The sequence below is a fragment of the Mesocricetus auratus genome, unplaced genomic scaffold (genome assembly GCF_017639785.1).
Source record: "Mesocricetus auratus isolate SY011 unplaced genomic scaffold, BCM_Maur_2.0 Super-Scaffold_100022, whole genome shotgun sequence".
NCBI lineage: Eukaryota > Metazoa > Chordata > Mammalia > Rodentia > Cricetidae > Mesocricetus > Mesocricetus auratus.
Window position 1 is genome coordinate 35,929,569 of NW_024429203.1, and position 20,204 is coordinate 35,949,772.

General features: G+C 42.4%; 1 protein-coding gene across 1 annotated transcript; it reads left to right on the plus strand.

The window, feature by feature from the left end:
• The first annotated feature begins 154 nt into the window (after positions 1 to 154).
• On the plus strand, positions 155 to 9,878 carry LOC101843749 (cytochrome c oxidase subunit 5A, mitochondrial). Its single transcript, XM_040729690.1, has 5 exons — positions 155 to 339; positions 6,647 to 6,763; positions 8,102 to 8,223; positions 9,076 to 9,197; positions 9,735 to 9,878. The coding sequence occupies exons 1-4, from the start codon at positions 252 to 254 to the stop codon at positions 9,187 to 9,189; spliced, it is 441 nt and encodes a 146-aa protein (XP_040585624.1). The 5' UTR covers positions 155 to 251; the 3' UTR covers positions 9,190 to 9,197; positions 9,735 to 9,878.
• Positions 9,879 to 20,204: the final 10,326 nt, after the last annotated feature.

A 20,204-nucleotide genomic window follows, 5' to 3' on the forward strand; every position in this document is an offset into this window, starting at 1 on the left:
CACTACAGGACTCAGGTCAACGGACCATCATCCTCGAGGCGCCGGCGTGGTTTGTCCTCAACGCGCCGCCGTAGCCGCCCTTAGTTCAAGGATACCACCCGCTTCCGTAGGCGCGAGATCCGCAGTAGGCGGGCCTTGTGCTCCGCCCAGTGTGCGTCGGTGCGTGAGTCCGGCCCCCACGAGCTGCCGAGCCGCCCGCGAGCTCTCACCGGCTTCTCTCCAGCCTCAGCCAGTGTGCTGCGGTCGCCGTCATGCTCGCCGCTGCCCTTCGTCGCTGTACCGCAACCGCGGCCGCCCGAGGCTTTCTGCACCCGGTCTCGGCCCCCAGCCCCGCCGCCGGTAAGGCCCGCGCCCGCCACAGCCCGCGCCCGCGTGTCCTTGCTGTGACCTGGGCTCCCGCCGCCACTCGAGGGTAGGCTCTCTGGCGGCCTAGCCTTTGCCCTGCGAGCCGGCAGCCGAGCCCGGTGACCGCAGTCCGTCCGCTGCCGTGTGGGAGAGTCAAGGAAGCGCCCCCCAGGTCTCCCTCCTGCACTTCCTGGTGTCGGAACCACGACCGGTGAGATGTGGACCTGCCGGGGTCGCTGAGGACCGGGCTCAGCGCTCCTTTTCCGTCTCTGGGCCGTGACCGTTCCCGGCGCTGACCCCGCAGCCACCTGACCGGGAGTGGCCCCGCCGGCCTACGGCGTCTTGGCGAAGGTGACATTGAACCTCCGGGCGCGCCGCCCGCCTCTGTGTTTCCTAGAACATTATTCGATTTCCCAGTGGGACACAATACACTTTTGGTCTTAATCCGGCAGTTCTCTGCTGGTTTTTTTGTGTCACCTTCATAACTCGAGTAGGGTCACGTTTAAGGACTGTTGAGCCGCTTTGTAATTCCACATTTAAAAGAGGTAAACGTGTGTGGTGGGTTCTTACGGTCTGCAGGAGAGCCTGGATTTTGATAGGTATTAACCACAAGAATGTTAACGTTTCCAAAATTGGGTACCAAATACCCAGGACTACCGGGTGTATAGACATGGCAATTCTTAATGGTTTCCCACTTGGCCCATTTAAAGTAGGATCCTGAACGCTGGCTATGAAACGTTAGGTTTTGTAGCTTTGTGATCTGGAGAGTTTGTGTCCACTGCCCAGTGCTGGGGAAGGACCCAAGGTCTCCTGCATGCTAGATAATTGCTCTGCCGCTTAGTGCATTTTAGCCTCCTCCACTAGCACTGTAAGTTTCCTTTTTGTTAGATTTTGGTGTGTCTCACTATGTAGCCCTAGCTGTCCTGGAATTCTGTGTAAACCAGGCCAGCCTCAAACTCAAATATTCGTATTTTATTTTTGAGATAGGGCCTCTTTCTAGGCCCAGAAGGACCTAGAACTCATAAAGGCTAGCCAGGCATTTAGTGCATTTCTCCTGCCTCCCAAGTGCTGGGATTAAAGTGGGAACCACCACATCCAGCTCAAGCAAAGCACTGTGTACTTTTAATTACGGTAGTTGTACTTGGATCCTGGTCTGTGATGGTAGTGCATACTACATTACAAAATTTAGTTCCTGTGTGTTAATATAAAAAAAAACTAAACCAGGTATGGTGACCCAGCACTCATAGGAAGGCAGCAGCAGATGAATCTCTTGTGTATTCCAGTCCAGTGGTGACTACGTGTGAGACCCTGTCTCTAAAAAGTAACTCAAACACTCCAAAATTTTATGTTTCCTTCATTATTTGAACCTAAAGAATATTTTTGCTTCATTTAATTTGTCTTTTATAATGTATTAGCAATATAAGAATCAAGTATAAGGGTTTAGGGTTTTAAAAGGCCCAGGGGTACAGGGCTCACTTGTTCTTGCAGAGGACCCAAGTTCTATTCCCAGCACCCACATCCAGAGGATCTGACTTCCTCAGGCACCCCATGATGTACACATGACATGCAAACATTTGTAAAAAATAAAATGATGGAGATGATCTTGTTTACAGAAGGAAGCAGCTGAAGCCTACTTTGAGTAACTGACCTTTTTGTTAGTGGTGGAGCTGTTTTCTCTTTCTTAGTTAAGTTTGGACTAACCTGGTATTAAAATGCTGTGTTGTTCTTGTTTATTTCACATAGAAAAATACCGAAGAAAATTGCTTTTTTGTCTTGGGCTTTTGAGTTGAGGTCAATCCATAGAGACCTGGCCTGCCTGAAATTTACTGTGTGATCAGACTGCTCTGGAGTAACAGCTCTTCTGCCACTGCCCCCTGGGTCCTGAGATTATAGGTGCAGGAGAGTGGTTTAAAGGAAATTTTCTGCTTTTTCTTCTTTTTTTTGGGGGGGGAAGCATTGAACTTCAGCAGTTTGTTGTGTGACGGGAATTTCCAGCTTTTTTTTTTTTTTTTTTTTTTTTGGTTTTTCGAGACAGGGTTTCTCTGTATTGTTTTGGAGGCTATCGGTCCAGCCCGGCCTCGAACTCACAGAGATCCGCCTGCCTCTGCCTCCGGAGTGCTGGGATTAAAGTCATGCGCCACCACCGCCTGGCAATTTCCAGCTTTTTAAAAGAAGGTTTGGAAAATGTTAAAAGGTTTATTGTTGTTGGTTGAGCGGTGGTGGTGCACACCTTTAATCCCAGCCCTTGGGAGGCAGAGGCAGGCTGATCTCTGTAAGTTTAAGACCAGCCTGGTCTACAAAGTAAGTTCTAGGACTACCAATTCTGTTACACAGAGAAACCCTGTCTCAAAAAACAAAACAAAAAATGTTATTGTTTAAGGAAACCATAGACTAAAGTTCTCTAGTTTTATCTCTGAGGCTTCCTACTGGTGTGTAATTCAGAAACCAAAGGCTTCCTTTTAGATTGTTGTACCATATACCTAAATACTGCCACAAGGGGGCAGAATTGGTTGCAGATGGTGTCTGGTCCTTTTTAGCTGTGTGATCTTGTACATACTCATTGATCTTAAGCTTTAGTTGCCTTTCTGCAGTTGACATAATGTTTTGGGTGGCAAACGCTTTTAATCTCAGCCCTAGGGAAGCAGAGGCAGGAGGAGGGTCTCTGAAGTTCAAGGCCTGGTCTACAGAGCCAGTTCCAGGACAGCCAGGGCTACACAGAGAAACCCTGTTTTAGAACACCCCTCCAAAAAAAAGAATGTTTTGGTATCTGTAGGTTTAAATTAGGTAATGCAACCCTTGACAACTTGTCTGGCACAAAGGCAGTCATGCTCTGCTAAGTAATAAATTGGGGTCTGGTAAGTACCTCCTGCACATTAATCAATTTGTCAGCGGACATCTTAGAGCCTATTACATACTAGGCCATGAAGTATTGTCCACTCATCCTATATCTGGTTGATGGTTGGCAGAAATGTGCAAAGCATATTTGGTTTGTTGTGATTCACTTCATTTTTTTGGTTGACATTTATTATTGGTATGAGATCATACATTTTTGTAACTGAAAGTTAAAAAGAAGCTGGGCAGGCCAGGTAGTGGTGGCACACATTCCCTTAGTCCCAGCACTCAGGAGACAGAGGCAGGCAAGTCTCCAATCTGGTCTACAGAGTGAGTTCCAGAACAACCAGAGCTACACAGAGAAGCCCTGTCTTTAAAAAAAAAAAAAATGAAAAAGAAGAACCTGGGCATGGTGGCTCACAGCTAGGAAGGGTCACTAAGAGTTACAGACCAGTCTGGGATGCAGATTTGGAACCCTAAAAGGGTATGTGGGGGCTCCTGGTTGATGTAGGGGTACATCGTCTACAGTGGTGGTTCTCAACCTTACTAATGCTGTGACCCTTCAATGTTTCATGTTCTGGTCACCCCAACCATTAAATTATTTAGTTAATACTCCATTGCTGTAATTTTGCTACTGTTACGAATTGTAATTAAATATCTGATATTCGGCCTCCAGGTTGAGAACTGCTGCTCTATAGGTCTTCTACCTTCCTTAAACTTGCTGACAGGATTAATCTCCCTAGTCAGTTTGTTCCAGGGTCCTCTACCTTCTGAGGGCAGAATTATAGTTGGGGGACAGCATGTCCACACAGCATTTTATGTGGGTTCTAGGACCCAAACTCTACTGGGCCATTTTTCCAGCCCCTGATTTTGTTTCTTTATTTAGAGGCAGGGTCTCTTGTAGCCCAGGCTAACCCTGAATCTAAAGATAACCATAAACTCCTGATCCTCCTGCCTCCACCTCCTAAATCCGTATTTTAAGTAAAACTCTAGGCCGGCGTCCTTGGCACACTCCTTTACTCCCTGCACTCGGGAAGTTTTAGGTATGTGTGGGAGAAAGAGCTGGACCTGATATAATTCCAGCTTTTGAGCGGCTGAGACAGGAGGATGGAGATCTGAGACAGGGAGATGCTGTCTCAAGAGAAAAATAAAACCTACGTATCAATATATACAAATAAAACATTGTCTTAATCTTGAAGGATCTGGAACTCATGGAGATCTACTTTGCCTCTGCCTACTGAGTGTTGGGATTAAAGTGCCACCATGCTTAGCTCTAATGATTATTTTATTTTATTTTTTGGTTCTTTGAGACAGGGTTTCTTTGTATTGTTTTGGAGACTGTCCTGGACCTTGCTCTGTAGACCAGGCTGGCCTTGAACTCACAGAGATCCACCTGCCTCTGCCTCCTGAGTATTGGGATTAAAAGCGTGCACCACCACCGCCCGGCCTAATGATTATTTTATAAGGGTATGTTTTGTTTTCTGAGATTGGATTTTACTCTGTAGTTCAGGCTGGCCTCAATTTCCAAAGTGCTAGTATTACAGACATGAGTCACCATACACAACTTTTCTCCCCTTCATATAATAGTTTTTAATTTGTATTCTAGGAAGGCGTAATCAAAACTTTGAAGGGCATGATCATCTTAGCTTGCATTTGCAGTTGCTTGTTGTCTGTTTTTACAGTTAGAAAACAAAGCTAGCAAGCACTCAGATACACACACCTTGGCAAAAGAAATTGGCTACCATGAAATGCTTTTCTAGGTTGAAGGTAAACCTAACAGTTAACCCAGAGTTGAAGGCAGGCACCGGTCGGTAGTGTTGCACGCCTTTAATTCCAGCACTTAGGAGGCAAAAGCAGGCAGATCTCTGAGTTCAAGGCCATCCTGGTCTGCAGAGCAAATTAATTCCAGGACAGCCTCCAGAGCAGACAAGCAAAAAACTTACTTCTAGTAGGATGTACATATACTTTGATTTTTTTTTTCTTGAGTAAATACTTGGATTTTACTGTAGCTATGTTTTGTTTTGTTTTGATGTGCTTTGATGTCTTGCCTGCATGTATGTCTGTGTGAGGGTGTCAGATTTTGGAGTTACAGACCATTGTTAGTTGCCATGTGGGTGCTGGGAATTGAACCTGAGTCCTCTAGAAGAACAGTCAGTGCTCTTAACTGCTGAGCCATCTCTCCCAACACTGTAGCTGTATTAACTTGATGGGAAATCATTAAGCAGTCTTTGAAAGTGGTTATACCATTTTATGTTTGCACTTGAAGTAAGGATAGCTTTAGTTTTTGAGAAAGGTAGCTTAGAACTTCTAGGTAACCATGAGATAGAGGGTTACTACAGTATGTGCTTAATAGTATATAAAATGTTTTAGTCTTCTGAGATACTATGTATAGTTTAGATATCAGCTACATTTAGGTCTATAGATCTTTTTCCTTGTCAAAGAAGTTAAAACATACCTACTTTTAGCCCATTCATACTTGTGTTCCAGTTTGTTTGGGACCAGGGTTATGCAGAAATTTGTCTCTGGAATTGGGGCTTGGGTTGTGATCTTCTGGGACTAATGGCAGGTGTTTTGCTCAAGGTACAAATCCTTTCATTGATTCAACAATTCTTTTCCTAAAATGATTATACATTTTGTTCATTTTTCTCCTTTTCTGTTATCATATTAAGGCTGTAATGCATTGTAAGAGCTGGAGAGATTGATCACTCATTGGTTAAGAACACTTACTGCTCTTGCAGAATATTACCTGAATTCCAGTTCCTAGCACTCCTATCAGAAGGCTCACAATGGCCTGTAACTCCAGCTACATGACATCCAATACCTCTGACTTCCCAGGGTACCTGCATTCATGTGGATATACCCACACACAGACATTGACACATACACATAATTAAAACTTACTGTTGAGTGTGTGGCTGTTGATCTGTTCGTACCACAATGTGCATATTGGAGATCAGAGGACAACTTCAATTGGTTCTTACCTTTCTGTCTTTGTGTGTTCTTGGGATCACTCGGGCCTTTAGGTTTGTGTGGCAGTTGATTTGATACACTGAGCTATCTCACTAGCCTGAGAGGGGGTCTTTACTATATAGTCCAGGCTGAGCTCAATCCTCCTGCCTAAATTTCCAGAGTGTTAGGATTATAGGAATGTGCCATCACACCTAGATGTATAATACTATCTTATTTTTGGTAGTATTTAAATTTGTTTTTCTTGCCTTTTGAGATTCTGCGGCCCAGGCTGTGCCTAGAATTCACTGTATAGTGCCTAGGCAACATAGCAAGATCTGTCTCAAAATGAACAAAAAGACAACTTAATGCATTAGATAGTATATGTCAAGCATTCTTTATACATTTTGTCCTCTTTGTTGTTCTCTCTAGTCTTCTGCCAGTTACTATATTAAGGACAGGATATAACATTTACATTTCAAAATAGTCATACTATTGAAGTCGTTGTTCTTTTCCTTTGTAGCTGTCCAGTCCATTCGCTGCTATTCTCATGGATCACATGAGACAGATGAGGAGTTTGATGCTCGCTGGGTGACATACTTCAACAAGCCAGACATCGATGCCTGGGAATTGCGTAAAGGTAATTGGAACAGGCATATCTACCTGTTTGGGTGTGTAAATATGAACTATTTCCACTACTTTATTGAAAGCAGCTAGTTGGAAACAAACTGTGAGCTGGTGATTACCATACAGCTTGTAGTTAGTTAGGAAAGCCTACAACCTTTTCCTATAAAGTATGAGTTTTAAACTAGACAGCAGGGCTGGAGTATAATAGTCAGTGATTGATAGAGCCCTTGCCTAACATGCATAGGGTTTGGTCCCCAGCACTGGGAAGAAAGAGGGGAAGGAGGAGGGAACATGTGAACTATTGACATTTGGGCCAGAAAATTCTTTGCTGTGAGGGGCTGTTCTCTGAACTGGAGGGTGTTTACTAGCATCCTTGGTCTCTACCCATTAATAAATATACCACAATTATGAAAACCAAAAACATCTCTAGATATTGCCTAGTGTCAGAATCACCCGAGTGACAAAACCACCCTCATTGAAAACCACTACTAAAGATAATTGAGCAGAGTTACTAGTTTTGTGCCTTCAGATAATTTACATGAGCAATCATTTGGTTCCCACACCCATTTGAGGTTTTGTTAGTTTAAGTTATGAGTTGCAGTTTTGTTGTTTTTTTTTTTTTAAGCAGGAACAAATAGCATTATGTTAACCAGTCATTAATTGTATGTGTGCTAACTATATAATTCATCTCAGACCATGAGTCTGTGGCTGTGGGCATAGTTGTTACTTGGTTGTGTTTTTTGTTCAAATATTTTATAATAACAGAAGCAAGAAACTCAAGTGTTTTTAACTTCTCTGCTGGGGAAGTTCTTACTGAATAACCTGAAAATCTTGGTGGCTGTGAAAAACAGTTCTGCATTCTCATCAAGTCTTCAATTTTGATAATTTGTTGTTTTGTGCAGACACAAAGTAATCATGCCCAGTGTTTTTTGGTTGAATGTTTTTGAGTCTGTACACTAATATTTCTGTATAATATCTTGATGTCCTGATTTGGGTCTCATTGTCTCTCCTTAGGCATTCGAGTAGTTTTTAGATGATTTTAAAATCATTTATATTGTAGATGTATTACATACAGGTAATACAGTTAACCCTATGTGTTAACAGTTAAGCATGTAAGTTGAAGAAAGTTCTATAATTCTCCTAATTCTTTGTGGATGATTCTTATTAGTTTGTTATAGGTAGATTGTCATTTTACAGGTAAGAGAACAGTGGCCCAAACAGATGAGGTCATATGCTCATGATTCAGTAAGAATATGGAGAGCTAAGCCATGGAAAGTAGATAACTAAATTTTAGTGTTAATTAAGAAGGATATCTCAGGTTAATGTGACTCTTCTTTTTTTAACTTGACAGGGATGAACACACTTGTTGGCTATGATCTGGTTCCTGAGCCCAAAATCATTGATGCTGCTTTGCGTGCATGTAGACGGTTAAATGATTTTGCTAGTGCTGTTCGCATCTTGGAGGTTGTTAAGGTCAGTAAGATAATGAATGATGCTAAGATTGTTCCAGAAATAGGTGGGCCATATCACATAACAGCATTGGTTTAACTTCTGCACATAATATCCTCTAAGTACAATTCTCCATGAAAGGCCATGTTCTGTAAGAAACTTTTAAGGAGCCAGGTGTGGTGGCACACGACTTTAATCCCAGCACTCAGGAGGCAGAGGCAGGTGGATCTATGTGAGTTCAAGGCCACCTGGTCTACAGAACTAGTTCCAGGACAGCAGGGCTACACAAAGAAAACGTTTCTCAGAAAAAAAACAAAAGTTTTAAGTTTTATGAGGGGGAGAATGACAATACTGTATCCAGTCATTCAGCACTAGTAGTTAATTCAGTTAGACCTTTTTAAATTGCAAATTTTAAAACTTCCGTTGTGTTAATTTAATTTTTCTGATGCCTGATGGCATATTTAATTACCTTTTCTTCTGTCATCACCACCTTGAACTTCTGATTCTCCTGCCTCTAATTCTGAAGTGCTAGGATTACAGGAGTAAACACCTAGTTTTGTGGTTCTAAGGACAGAACTGGAAGGCTTCAGTAGAATGCTTAGTGGGCATTCTACCGAGTATAACCCCAACCCTGCAAATGTGATTAAAAACTTGTAGTTTTTGTTTGTTTGTTGTTGTTTTTTTCCGAGACAGGGTTTCTCTGTATTGTTTTGGAGGCTGTCCTGGAACTCACTCTGTAGACCAGGCTGGTCTCGAACTCACAGAGATCCGCCTGCCTCTGCCTCCAGAGTGCTGGGATTAAAGGCGTGCACCAACAGCGCCCGGCTAAAAGCTTCTAGTTTTGTTTGTTAATAGAGACTATTCTTTTGCCAACAGGACAAAGCAGGACCTCATAAGGAAATCTACCCCTATGTCATCCAGGAACTTAGACCAACTTTAAATGAACTGGGAATTTCCACTCCAGAGGAACTGGGCCTCGACAAAGTGTAAACCCCTCTGTAAGTACTGTGTCCCTGACCAAGGAAGGAGCAGAGTCAGTTCAGAAAATGGTGGGTTGATGACAGCACTGTTCTGCTACATTTATTTATTTGTATGTGGGGTGGGGCATGCTTGTGTCACAGCAACTGTGTGGAATTCAGAGGACAGTTTGCAGAAGTCAGTTTTCTCCTATCATGTGGGTTCTAGGGATTCATCTCATGTTGTCAGGCTCAGCAGCAAGAGCCTTTACCTGCTGAGCCATCTTGGTCAGCCCCAAAATTCCTATCAATTGTTTGCATTGTTCTGAGTGCTAGGATTACCTGGTTCTAAACACTTCTAATCGAAAAGGCAAACTAAGTCCCAGTGCTGAAATTATGAAGAGGCCTCAAAGCTAGTCTCTGTAAGTTGGCTGGAGCTGTATTAAAAATAGAAAGTGTTCTACCGTGCTAGTGATAAACTCCTGGAACTGTAGTTCCAAACATGATTTTAAATAAGACAACTTCCTCTCTGCACTTTGCTGATTCTTTGCTTTTTTTTTTTTTTTTTTTTCTCCACAGATGGGCTTCTCAAGGACTTACTGTTATACTACTTGATTGAAACAGTCACCTGGAAATGTTTTATTTGAACAAATTTTCCTTTGAGTATCAAACCATGTAATAGTAACTTGGACTTTAATAAAGGGAAATGAGTTTGAACTGAAATTACATACTGTGCCTCTTTTTTTTTATTTTTTATTTTTGCATTGAGACTGAACTGGGCATGGTGTTACACACCTTTAATCCCAGCATTCAGGAGACAGGTGGGTGGATCTCTGAGTTTGAGGACAGCCAGGACTCCACAGAAACACCCCATCTCAAAACCAGAGTCATCAAGGTGGTCTGGAGGATGTGCTGTGTAGCAGCCAGCTCTTCTCAGGGCCTGTGCCTTCCCTCCCTGCCAGCTCTAGCAACTGTGAGCTTAGACGTCAGTATTTGTGTTTGCTGTGGTTGGTTTGGAGGCCGGCCTTGTGATTAAAGATTAGAGAAATGGGTTTACCCCTTGAAAGAGTTGAGAAAACAACCCCATTTTACTTCAGAAGCCCCATAATACTGGAAAGTATCTCCCTGCTTTCTGCTTATAGGTCTGGGTGACAAATGTTATAGCCAGTCAGATTACTATAACAGGAAAACAGTAGTAAGTTGAAATTCAGATGCCTTGTGTTCTAAAGCTATGCTAGTTGTTAGTAAAACTAGTTTTGATAAGTTTGATTTTTTTTTTTAAGATCTACATTAAACCCATGTATGTGTTCAATCACTAAACCCACTTTGGAAGGTTTTAATATCACCTTTGATAAAACTTGATCCCCTACCTGGAAACCTCTCATCCCCTCAATAAGTAAACCAAGGCAGTGAGTACACTTATTTTGTGGATAGCTAGTTGTACTCAAAATGGATTGCTTTGAGAACCATCTCTTTCCATAGCTCCAGTCTCCTAGCCAGACCCCTATCATAGCTTTCTTAGCTTCCTCCATTGCGCTCTGTTTCTTTCAGATATTATTTATATGACTCCTCCCAGGGACTCATGCTAATGTCCTGTCCTTTGAGGATCCTATGGACATGGCAAGAGATAGATTAGAATAACTCCCTAATATAGCAAATTTAAAAGTTCTGAACATACATACAGTACATACAGGTACTATGAGGTAATAAGAGACATTTAAGAAAGTGTTTCTCCCTCCCCCAGACAGGGTTTCTCGGTGGCTTTGGAAGATAGTTACATTTTAGTTAAAGCCTCAAGAATTGGGATAGGAAGCCGGGCGTTGGTGGCGCACGCCTTTAATCCCAGCACTCCGGAGGCAGAGGCAGGCGGATCTCTGTGAGTTTGAGGCCAGCCTGGTCTACAGAGCTAGTTCCAGGACAGCCTCCAAAACAATACAGAGAAACCCTGTCTCGAAAAAACCAAAAAAAAAAAGGGTGTTGTTAGCCCTAGACCCCAAAGGTAATTTTACTTAATTTTCTTATGTTTGACCTTTTTACCACTGGAGTGGAAAGAAAGGATTTTTTTTCCTCCTGCCTCATCACACCCATTGAGGCTCTTAATATAGAAAAATGCAAAATTATTAAAATGGCCACAGGAAGGAGCCAAGGAAGGAACAAAGTTCACAACTATCAACCAGGTAAAACTGTAATGGTCCTCATACTACATACATTGAATGTCTACTGAACCAGAAATTATAGCAACACTGATAATAGAGCAACAAACAGGAGCGGGAAAGCTGAAGGAAAGGAAGGAGGCAGGGCAGAAGGCTAAGCGACTGTACAGTAACAGTGAGGGTGCTGGATCAGGGTGGCAGCAGTACCAATGGAAAGCATTTTAAGTCTCTGACTATAGTTGATTAGATGGAGAGTGAATTCTGAGAAAACACGGAGGGAAATAATGGTGCTTGGCTGAGGAAGAGAAAGCACTCTGTGGGCAGGAGTCTTATCCTATGAAGAGCAAAAATAATGAGAGGGATTTGAAGTTTGAAGCTGTACAGGGAGAGTCCTTGGGGTATAAATTAGGCTGAAAGTTGACTTGGTGAAAAGAGAAGGGTATCTTTATGCTGTGATCATGGTTCTCAACCTTCCTAATGCTGCCATCCTTTATAATACAGTTCTTCATGTTGTGGTGACCTCCAACCATAAAATTCCTTTTGTTGCTACTTCCTAATTTTGCTACTGTTACGAACTTTAATGTAAATATCTATTTCTGATGGTCTTTGGCCACCCCTGTTAGAGGGCTGTTCAGTCCACAGGGTTGCAACCCATAGCTTGAGTATCAGCTCTGAAAAGTGTATGCTTCCAGGCACTGGATGATGCAGTAGGCAAGGGTGACTGCTATGGAACATGAGTTTGATTCCCACAGCCCACACAATGGAAAGAGAGAACAAATCCCAGAAGTTACTTTCTGACTCACACTAGAGCATGCGCACGCGCGCGCACACACATCTTTGGTTTCTTTCGAGACAAGGTTTCTCTGTGGCTTTGGAGGCTGTCCTGGAACTCACTCTGTAGACCAGGCTGGTCTCGAACTCACAGAGATCCGCCTGCCTCTGCCTCCCGAGTGCTGGAATTAAAGGCATGCGCCACCAACGCCTGGCCACACACACACATCTTTAAAAGTTGTTTAGCATATGATAGAGTACTTTTCTAGCATACTTGAGTTCCCTAGGTTCAATCCTTAGTATCCATCCCACCTTGAAAAAAGCATAAGACATAGTTCATATTTTTGCAGAGTTCAGTCCATTGTAGAATATCCCATACATTTTTGGCAAAAACGCTATGCTATTTTGGACATGATGGCACATATGTTTAGTCCCATACTCCTAGAGGCAGAGAGACATGTAGATCACTGAATTCAAAGTCAGTTTTGTCTATATAGTGAGTTCCAGGCCAGAGAGCTACAAAAAAAGCCTCTAAACTATGTGAAATATCAGGTGTATCCCTCTCAGGAGGGACATGATATCCTGTGTGCAACATGTCATTCTATCCTAGCTTTTTATTGTTTTTCAAGACAGTTTCTGTGGTCCTGGTTGTATATAGAACTTGCTTTGTAGATCTGACAGCCCTGCCTCCTGAGTGCTGGGATTAATTGTTTGCCAGACTGGATTCAACCCCAGCATTTGGGAGGTAGGTTGATCTCTTGAGTTTGAGGCCAGTCTGGTGTACAAGTGAGTTCTAGGACAGCCAGGGGTACACAGAGAAACCCTGTCTGGGTGGGAGTTGGGGGAGTGTTTGCCACCACACCAGACTTAATCTAGTTCTTTTTTTTTTTTTTTTTTTTTTTTGGTTTTTCGAGACAGGGTTTCTCTGTATCATTTTGGAGGCTGTCCTAGAACTCACTCTGTAGACCAGGCTGGCCTCAAACTCACAGAGATCCGCCTGCCTCTGCCTCTGGAGTGCTGGGATTAAAGGCGTGCGCCACCAACGCCCGGCTAGCTTTTTTTTTTTAATTTCATTTGTGTCTATGGAGTTCAGGGACAATTTACAAGATTCCATTCTCTTCACTGTATAAATCAAACTCAGGTTTGGCAGACACTTTTACTGGCTAAGTCATCCTGTTCTAGCTTTTTACATTTTCCTACCAGATTATGGCAAGCCGCAGAATGTAACAGTAAAATGGGAAATGGGGTTTAGATTCAGACCTGTGTCCAAACTCATCTGCCAAATAGCACTTTCTCAGACAAAATTACAACTTAATGATGGGGTGGGGGGGTGGGAACTGCCTCCACGGCAAGTGTTTTTACTGCTGACGGCATCCTCGACCCCTCCACCACCTAAATTAGGCAGCGTTGTCTTCCCTGTTCCCAGAGATGTTTACAGGCCAAAGGTTTAGAAACAAATGAAAGGATGGACTGGGCATTTAAATTGCTTTCCTTACAAGTCTAGGGCAGAGAGACAAAAGAAATGAAACTGGCCAATACAAGTAACTTCAGGTAATTTTTTTCTGTGAAAGAATTGAGGTATATATAAAGCTGGGCAGTGGTGGTGCACACCTTTAGTCCCAGCACTCAGGAGGCAGAGGGAGGCAGATCTCTGTGAGTTTGAGGCCAGCTTGGTCTACAGAGCTAGTTCCATGACAGCCAGGGCTGTCTAAACCCTATTTCAAAAAACAGGAAAAAAAAATGAAGATTAATTGCCTGCATGTATGTGCCTGCTGCCTGCAGAAATGAGGAGTGGGGATCAGATCTCCTGAAACTGGAGTTATAGGTGGTTATGAGCCCCCACCTTTTGTATTGCCTTGTTACTGTTGTGAAACAGTTTTACTGTGGACCTGAAGCTGGCCTTCAACTCCTGGTCCTCTTCTCTCTACTGAACTTAAGGCACATACCACCACATCCAGCTGTGCCATTTGTCTGAAAGAGCAATTATAAGTTTGTTTGTTTTTTAATATTTATTTATTCATTATGTATATATTGTGTTCTGTACTGCAGGCCAGAAGAGGACACCAGATCTCATTACAGATGGTTGTGAGCCACCATGTGGTTGCTGGGAATTGAACTCAGGTCCTCTGGAGGAGCAGCCAGTGCTCTTAACCTCTGAGCCACCTCTCTAGCCCACAAGTTTCTTTTCAGCATGAAAACTGAACATTAAACCAAGTCGAGTGTTCCTGGAAGTAAACCATTCCAGTAGCTAGGAATGGTGGTGCAAACCTATTAATTCCAGTACCTGGGAATCCAAGCATGGAGGTTTGTGAGTTCAAGGCCAGTCTTGGCTACATATGGAGAATCTGCCTAAAATGAAAACAAGTCCAACAAATAGTATAGGGTGGGGGCTGGAGAGGTGGCTCAGTGAGTTAAGAGCACGGGCTGCTCTTCTAGAGGACCTGGCTTTAATTCCCAGCCACCACATGGCAGCTCACTACTGTCTATAATACCTGTTCCAGGGGATCATAACACCAGTGTACATAAAATACAAATAATTAAAAAAAAACTTACCTAGCCAAATAGTATAGGGTGGAATTCACAAAAACAACACAAACCCCCAAAACTCTAGCCCCAAATTCATTTTCTCTTACCCAGCATTTTTCTGCTTGTCTCTGGTGGTTTAGGCTGCACAATATTGACATACCCTGTGACAGTATGTTAGCTGTGGAACAGCCTTATGGTATTTGGCAGTTTCTACAAGGATCTGGAGCTTATTTCCAGCCAGACACAAGGACATCCCTGGGGGCTAGAAAAGTCAAGTCTTGACACAACCTTGTACCCTGCCACACACAGACTCGAGTGCACTTTCACCCTGCGTTCTAGCATCTAGTTTATTTTTGTTACTGTAGGACATTCATTCTTTTTTTCTTTTTTCTTTTTTTTTTTTTTTGTTTTTTTTTTTTTTTTTTTTTGAGACAGGGTTTCTCTGTGGCTTTGGAGTCTGTCCTGGAACTCACTTGGTAGTCCAGGCTGGTTTCGAACTCACAGAGATCCGCCTGCCTCTGCCTCCCGAGTGCTGGGATTAAAGGCATGCGCCACCAACGCCCGGCGACATTCATTCTTTTTAAAGACTCATTTATTATGTTCACAGCATTCTGCCTCTATTTGAACGTGCATGCCTGAAGAGGGCACCAGATCTCATTACAGATGGTTGTGAGCCTCTATGTGGGTCCTAGGAATTGAATTCAGGACCTCTGAAAGAGCAGCCAGTGCTGTTAACCTCTGAGCAATCTTTCCAGTCTTCCTTCCCTGTTCTTTTTCATTATTTTTAAAAGGACTTACAGGCCAGGCTTGTCTTGAACTCTGGGCTCCGCCTCCCAAGTCCTGGGCTCGCAGGTGTGTACCATCATGTCTAGCTTCCCATTTTACCTTCTGTTGTTGTGTTAAGAGATCAGCACCTCCACCCAAAATAATCAATAAAAGCTCTGTGCATTCCAGGGAAGGACTTTACCACCGCCTATACTTCAAGTCCCAAGGTTGTATTTAAGTGTAGGAACATGCCTAAAGAGGGTCACCTGTGACCTAGGTCTCCTGCAAGCCAAGTGTTACAAGAAACGGTAGACTTTGGGTAGGATACCATGGTTGATCTACGTTGTTTTACAGCAGCTACAGCTGAATCTACTGCTGTTTCAGCTACTGACAAGGCCTAGTCACTGCCTGCTGCTCAGGCCGAAGCCCAGCAGGACTTCGGTGTCCCACCAGAACCACTTCTGGCACTGCAGTCAAATGTCGTTTTTAATTAAATATCTTATTTTACCAATAAAGACTCTAGCATCAGATGCTGGGGTGAAAACCTGCTGAGAAGCAACTAGCTGACCTTCCTCCTTTTCCAGTGACCAAGCATGACGTACTCTTTTCTACTATCTCAAACAAAAAGGAGAAAAAAGACCACCACACTCAAAGTCCCTCACTACTACTTCCTGTGTTTCCCTGTTCATTTTCTGACTTCCTCTAACTCTCTGACTACTTCCTGTCAGCTAGCTGCTGGCTCAGCCTCTTTACCCAAGGTTTTATTAATTAATGCAAACTGGGGGTTCACAGTATGATCAAATATCCCACATCCCCCTTTTGTCTAAATAGAAAGGAAAAGTTTTAAGTCTAACACAGTGAAACTATATACAATAAGAATTATCAGCCGGAGCCGGGCGTTGGTGGCGCACACCTTTAATCCCAGCACTCGGGAGGCAGAGGCAGGAGGATCTCTGTAAGTTCGAGACCAGCCTGGACTACCAAGCGAGTTCCAGGTCAGCCTCCAAAGCCACAGAGAAACCCTGTCTCGAAAAACCAAAAAAAAAAAAAAAAAAAAAAAAAAAGAATTATCAGCCGGGCGTTGGTGGCCCACACCTTTAATCCCAGCACTCGGGAGGCAGAGGCAGGCAGATCTCTATGAGTTCGAGGCCAGCCTGGTCTATAAGAGCTAGTTCCGGAACAGCCTCCAAAACAATACAGAGAAACCCTGTCTCCGGAAAAAAAATTATCAGGTAAGAATTACATGCACAATGACCAGTCCATTTGTATTTGGTAACTTTGGAGAAAGTACTCTATTATCTATCCTATCTGGGTGAGTTCAAAGTTTTGTACCTTAATCACTTTCTATCAGAACTTGTATTACCAGCTAAAAATATCTTTTTAGAAGTTTCATTTTCTTAGATTAAACAACTTAAGCTTTTATGTCTCTCAACCTTAATAACTTACATCTCTTTTGTTTCTTTTTTGAAAGTGATTAACAAGGAAAACTGTAAAACTATAACTTCTAGTCTTCAAACCAGAGATCTGAGAAGGATAAGATATCTGAGTAATATTGTCAGGAAATGCAGAGCAAGCAACTTCTAGAACTATAGAAATGACAGAGACTCTGCCTGGACAGTCACCCAAGGTTCCTCTGCAATGTTGGGGCATCCATCTTCAGCCTACAGGCCTAGAATATCTGACAGACTTTCCTGTAAAGCAGGAATTTTGAAAGACTGACCTACCTTGTCTTGGCAAAGTTTACCAGTCAGTTTCCTTTGTGTCCTATTTGTCCAACTTGGACAGCATACTATCAGCAGTTGAGGCAATGGCAGTTTCTTGCCAGTGGCTAGCTAGCTTTGCCAAAACTCTACACAGAGGTTCTTCCATGCCTATCATGTTCTTTGAAGCATATTGGTTCTGCCAGGAGCAGACATATCCCACCATCATGAAAAGCTTTATGCTATGAAAACATCTTTTTTTTTCCTCCTGGTTTTTCGAGATAGCCTTTCTCTGTGGCTTTGGAGGCTGTCCTGGAACTAGCTCTTGTAGACCAGGCTGGTCTCAAACTCATAGAGATCCACTTGCCTCTGCCTCCTGAGTGCTGGGATTAAAGGTGTGTGCCACCACCACCTGGCTGCTATGAAAACATCTTAAATGTCATATTCTGTAGATTGCCAAAGTGTCTGAAGACCACCTGTCTATCTAAAATATATGTTTGATCTTGAAAACATACCTAACATGACAAGTTTGTTATGGGTGCCTAACTACTGACCTACGTTTCTTAATTATCCTAAACAGTTTGTAATAGTAGCTTTTAAGGACTAGAACTTTATATTACATTTTTAAATGAGTTGCAGAGGTACAATACCTTAAACAAGAGTAGAAACATATATACAGCATGTTGTAACAAAAATAACCTTAAATTTGTATCAATATACAAAACTTCATACCAATGTAAAATATTTGAGCAGTTGCATTTTAGTTTAAAAGTAGATTCAATAATCTATAGTTGGTATATCCCTCCCTTTTTCTTTTGATTCCTTGTCCTCCACCCCTTTTTCAACACTAAATAAGAGAAGGTCAGAGGAAAGAAAAAGAAAGAAATCCTTGATGAACTCCTTTGCTTAGTTTCCTCTCTGACCATGGCCAGTAACAACTTGAAACAAACTCCCCAAATGATGACAATATCCATAACCCACTGACCACCCCACCTCTTGGGAATGTGAATCACCGTGTTCTTAAAATTGCTTCCTGCTGTCTGGAGCTGAGGGCATCTTTAGGGAACCCTGAGGAAATTGAGATAATGGTCAAGTCCTGGGACACCCAGCTGTATCATTTGTCATCCAGTCTCTGTGTGATGGGAAGGTACAGGGCTTGACTGAAGTCTGTGAGACTCGACCAAGATTTAAGATGTCTCATCCAGTCTGAGCTGTTCTCATGTAAGGATCAACACATATGTCACTTGTCTTATAGTTTTTCTTGGTTTCTTCCTTCATGTCTGCAGCCAATATTTTCAGGTCTTTCCCAGTCAAATACGATCTTTATTAATTTTGAAGGAATCCATAGCTTTTCATTTCCTGTGGAAACAAAGGCATGGCCTCTCCCCAACACAACATATTTCCTGACTTCCACCCTAAAGTTAAGACATCCTTAAAAATATAGAGGCTGAGCCAGGCAGTGGTTGCACACACCTTTAATCCCAGCACTCAGGAGGCAGAGATAGGTGAATCTCTGAGTTCAAGGCTAGCCTGGTCTACAAAGTGAGTTCCAGGACAGACAGGGCTGTTAGACAGAGAAACCCTGTCTCAAAAAACAAAAAGTAAATAATATTTAATTCAGTTTTTTCCCCCACAATCTAGTATCTCTCAGTGGCTGTTGATTTTTGTTCATTAGCATTTAAAAAATTTAAACTTAACAAAGCACTATGCAATCTGTCTCTGGGGGTCTCTGTTACCACCTTCTGTTTAATAAGCATACCTTTTAAAGTATGATTAGATCTTTCTATAACTGTTCTGTAGGATTGTGTGGTATACCTGTGATATGCTTTATGTTGTAATATGCAAAAGAAACATTTCATTTTCCCTTGTTCATCTGCATTCATTAGTCTAATATCAGCCTTTGTCACATCTGCATACTTTTTGAATTATGTCTAGGAAAAAAGTATTGTTTCTAAGCCGGGCGTTGGTGGTGCATGCCTTTAATCCCAGCACTCGGGAGGCAGAGGCAGGCGGATCTCTGTGAGTTCGAGGTTAGCTTGGTCTACAGAGCGAGTTCCAGGACAGCCTCCAAAACAATACAGAGAAACCCTGTCTCGAAAACCAAAAAAAAAAAAAAATATATATATATATATATATATATATATATATATATATTGTTTCTAGGAACACCTTGCCTACATTCCCTTTAAAATGACCTTGCCTGCCACAACCAAGACATTTGACAGTTTGTCTTTTCTTAAAACCTTTAGAGATTACCTCTCCTAATAAAGTTGCATCACAAGTGTGAGAGCCAATATGAGCAGTATTTCTAATCCATTCCTCTATTGGTGCCACTATTGCCTTTAGAGGCCTGATCACCTTTTTTCCTGGATCTGATGCTATTCGATTTACAGCTGAAGTCAATCTTTGCAAAAAACTCAGTTTAGGCTTCTTTTGGGCCTTGTATAATCTTACTTAATGACTCAGAACTCATTTCTGGTTCTTTAACCTTATCCCAAGCACTTAAGGCTGCAAACCGACTTAGCAGCAAGGTGTTGTCATCAAATTCAAATTGCCTTTGCAATTCAGCATACTGACCTTCACCCAGCAATTGACTTGGGGAAATATCGATACATCTAGCCCTATTTTTTCTTCTATGGCTCTAGCTTCCTTTCTCCACCATACATGCCCTTGTAGCTGAGGACCAGCTTCCAATGTTACTGATGCGAAATCTTTCCAGTCTTGAGGGATAATTCTGTTCTGAGTTGCCCATGAATTTAATATCCGCTTCACATAGGGTGAATGCACACCAGATGAAACATCTTTAAATTTCCTCAAATCTAGTATTTCTATAGGATCACATTAATGTCTCCATAGCATAAGGTTGGTTTTCTAATAACCCTGGGCAGCCCTTCTTCAATTTTCTCATGTGGTGGCACAGGAGGTTCTGCTCATTTTCATTAACAAGTCTTTCTAAGGCTTGTATCTTATCAGTCAAATGTTTTCTTATTTTCACTAGTAAATCTTTCTAAGGCTTTGTTGTTGTTGTTGTTTTGTTTTGTTTTTTTGAGACAGGGCTTCTCTGTATTGCTTTGGAGACGGTCCTGGAACTCGCTCTGTAGACCAGGCTGACTTCGACCTAAGACTTGTATTTC

Coding starts and splice junctions, on each gene's coding strand:
- LOC101843749 (XM_040729690.1), top strand. CDS start 252: ATGCTCGCCGCTGCCCTTCGTCGCTGTACCGCAACCGCGGCCGCCCGA. Junction 340..6,646: donor GGCCCCCAGCCCCGCCGCCG/GTAAGGCCCGCG, acceptor TTTCCTTTGTAG/CTGTCCAGTCCATTCGCTGC. Junction 8,224..9,075: donor GCATCTTGGAGGTTGTTAAG/GTCAGTAAGATA, acceptor TTTTGCCAACAG/GACAAAGCAGGACCTCATAA.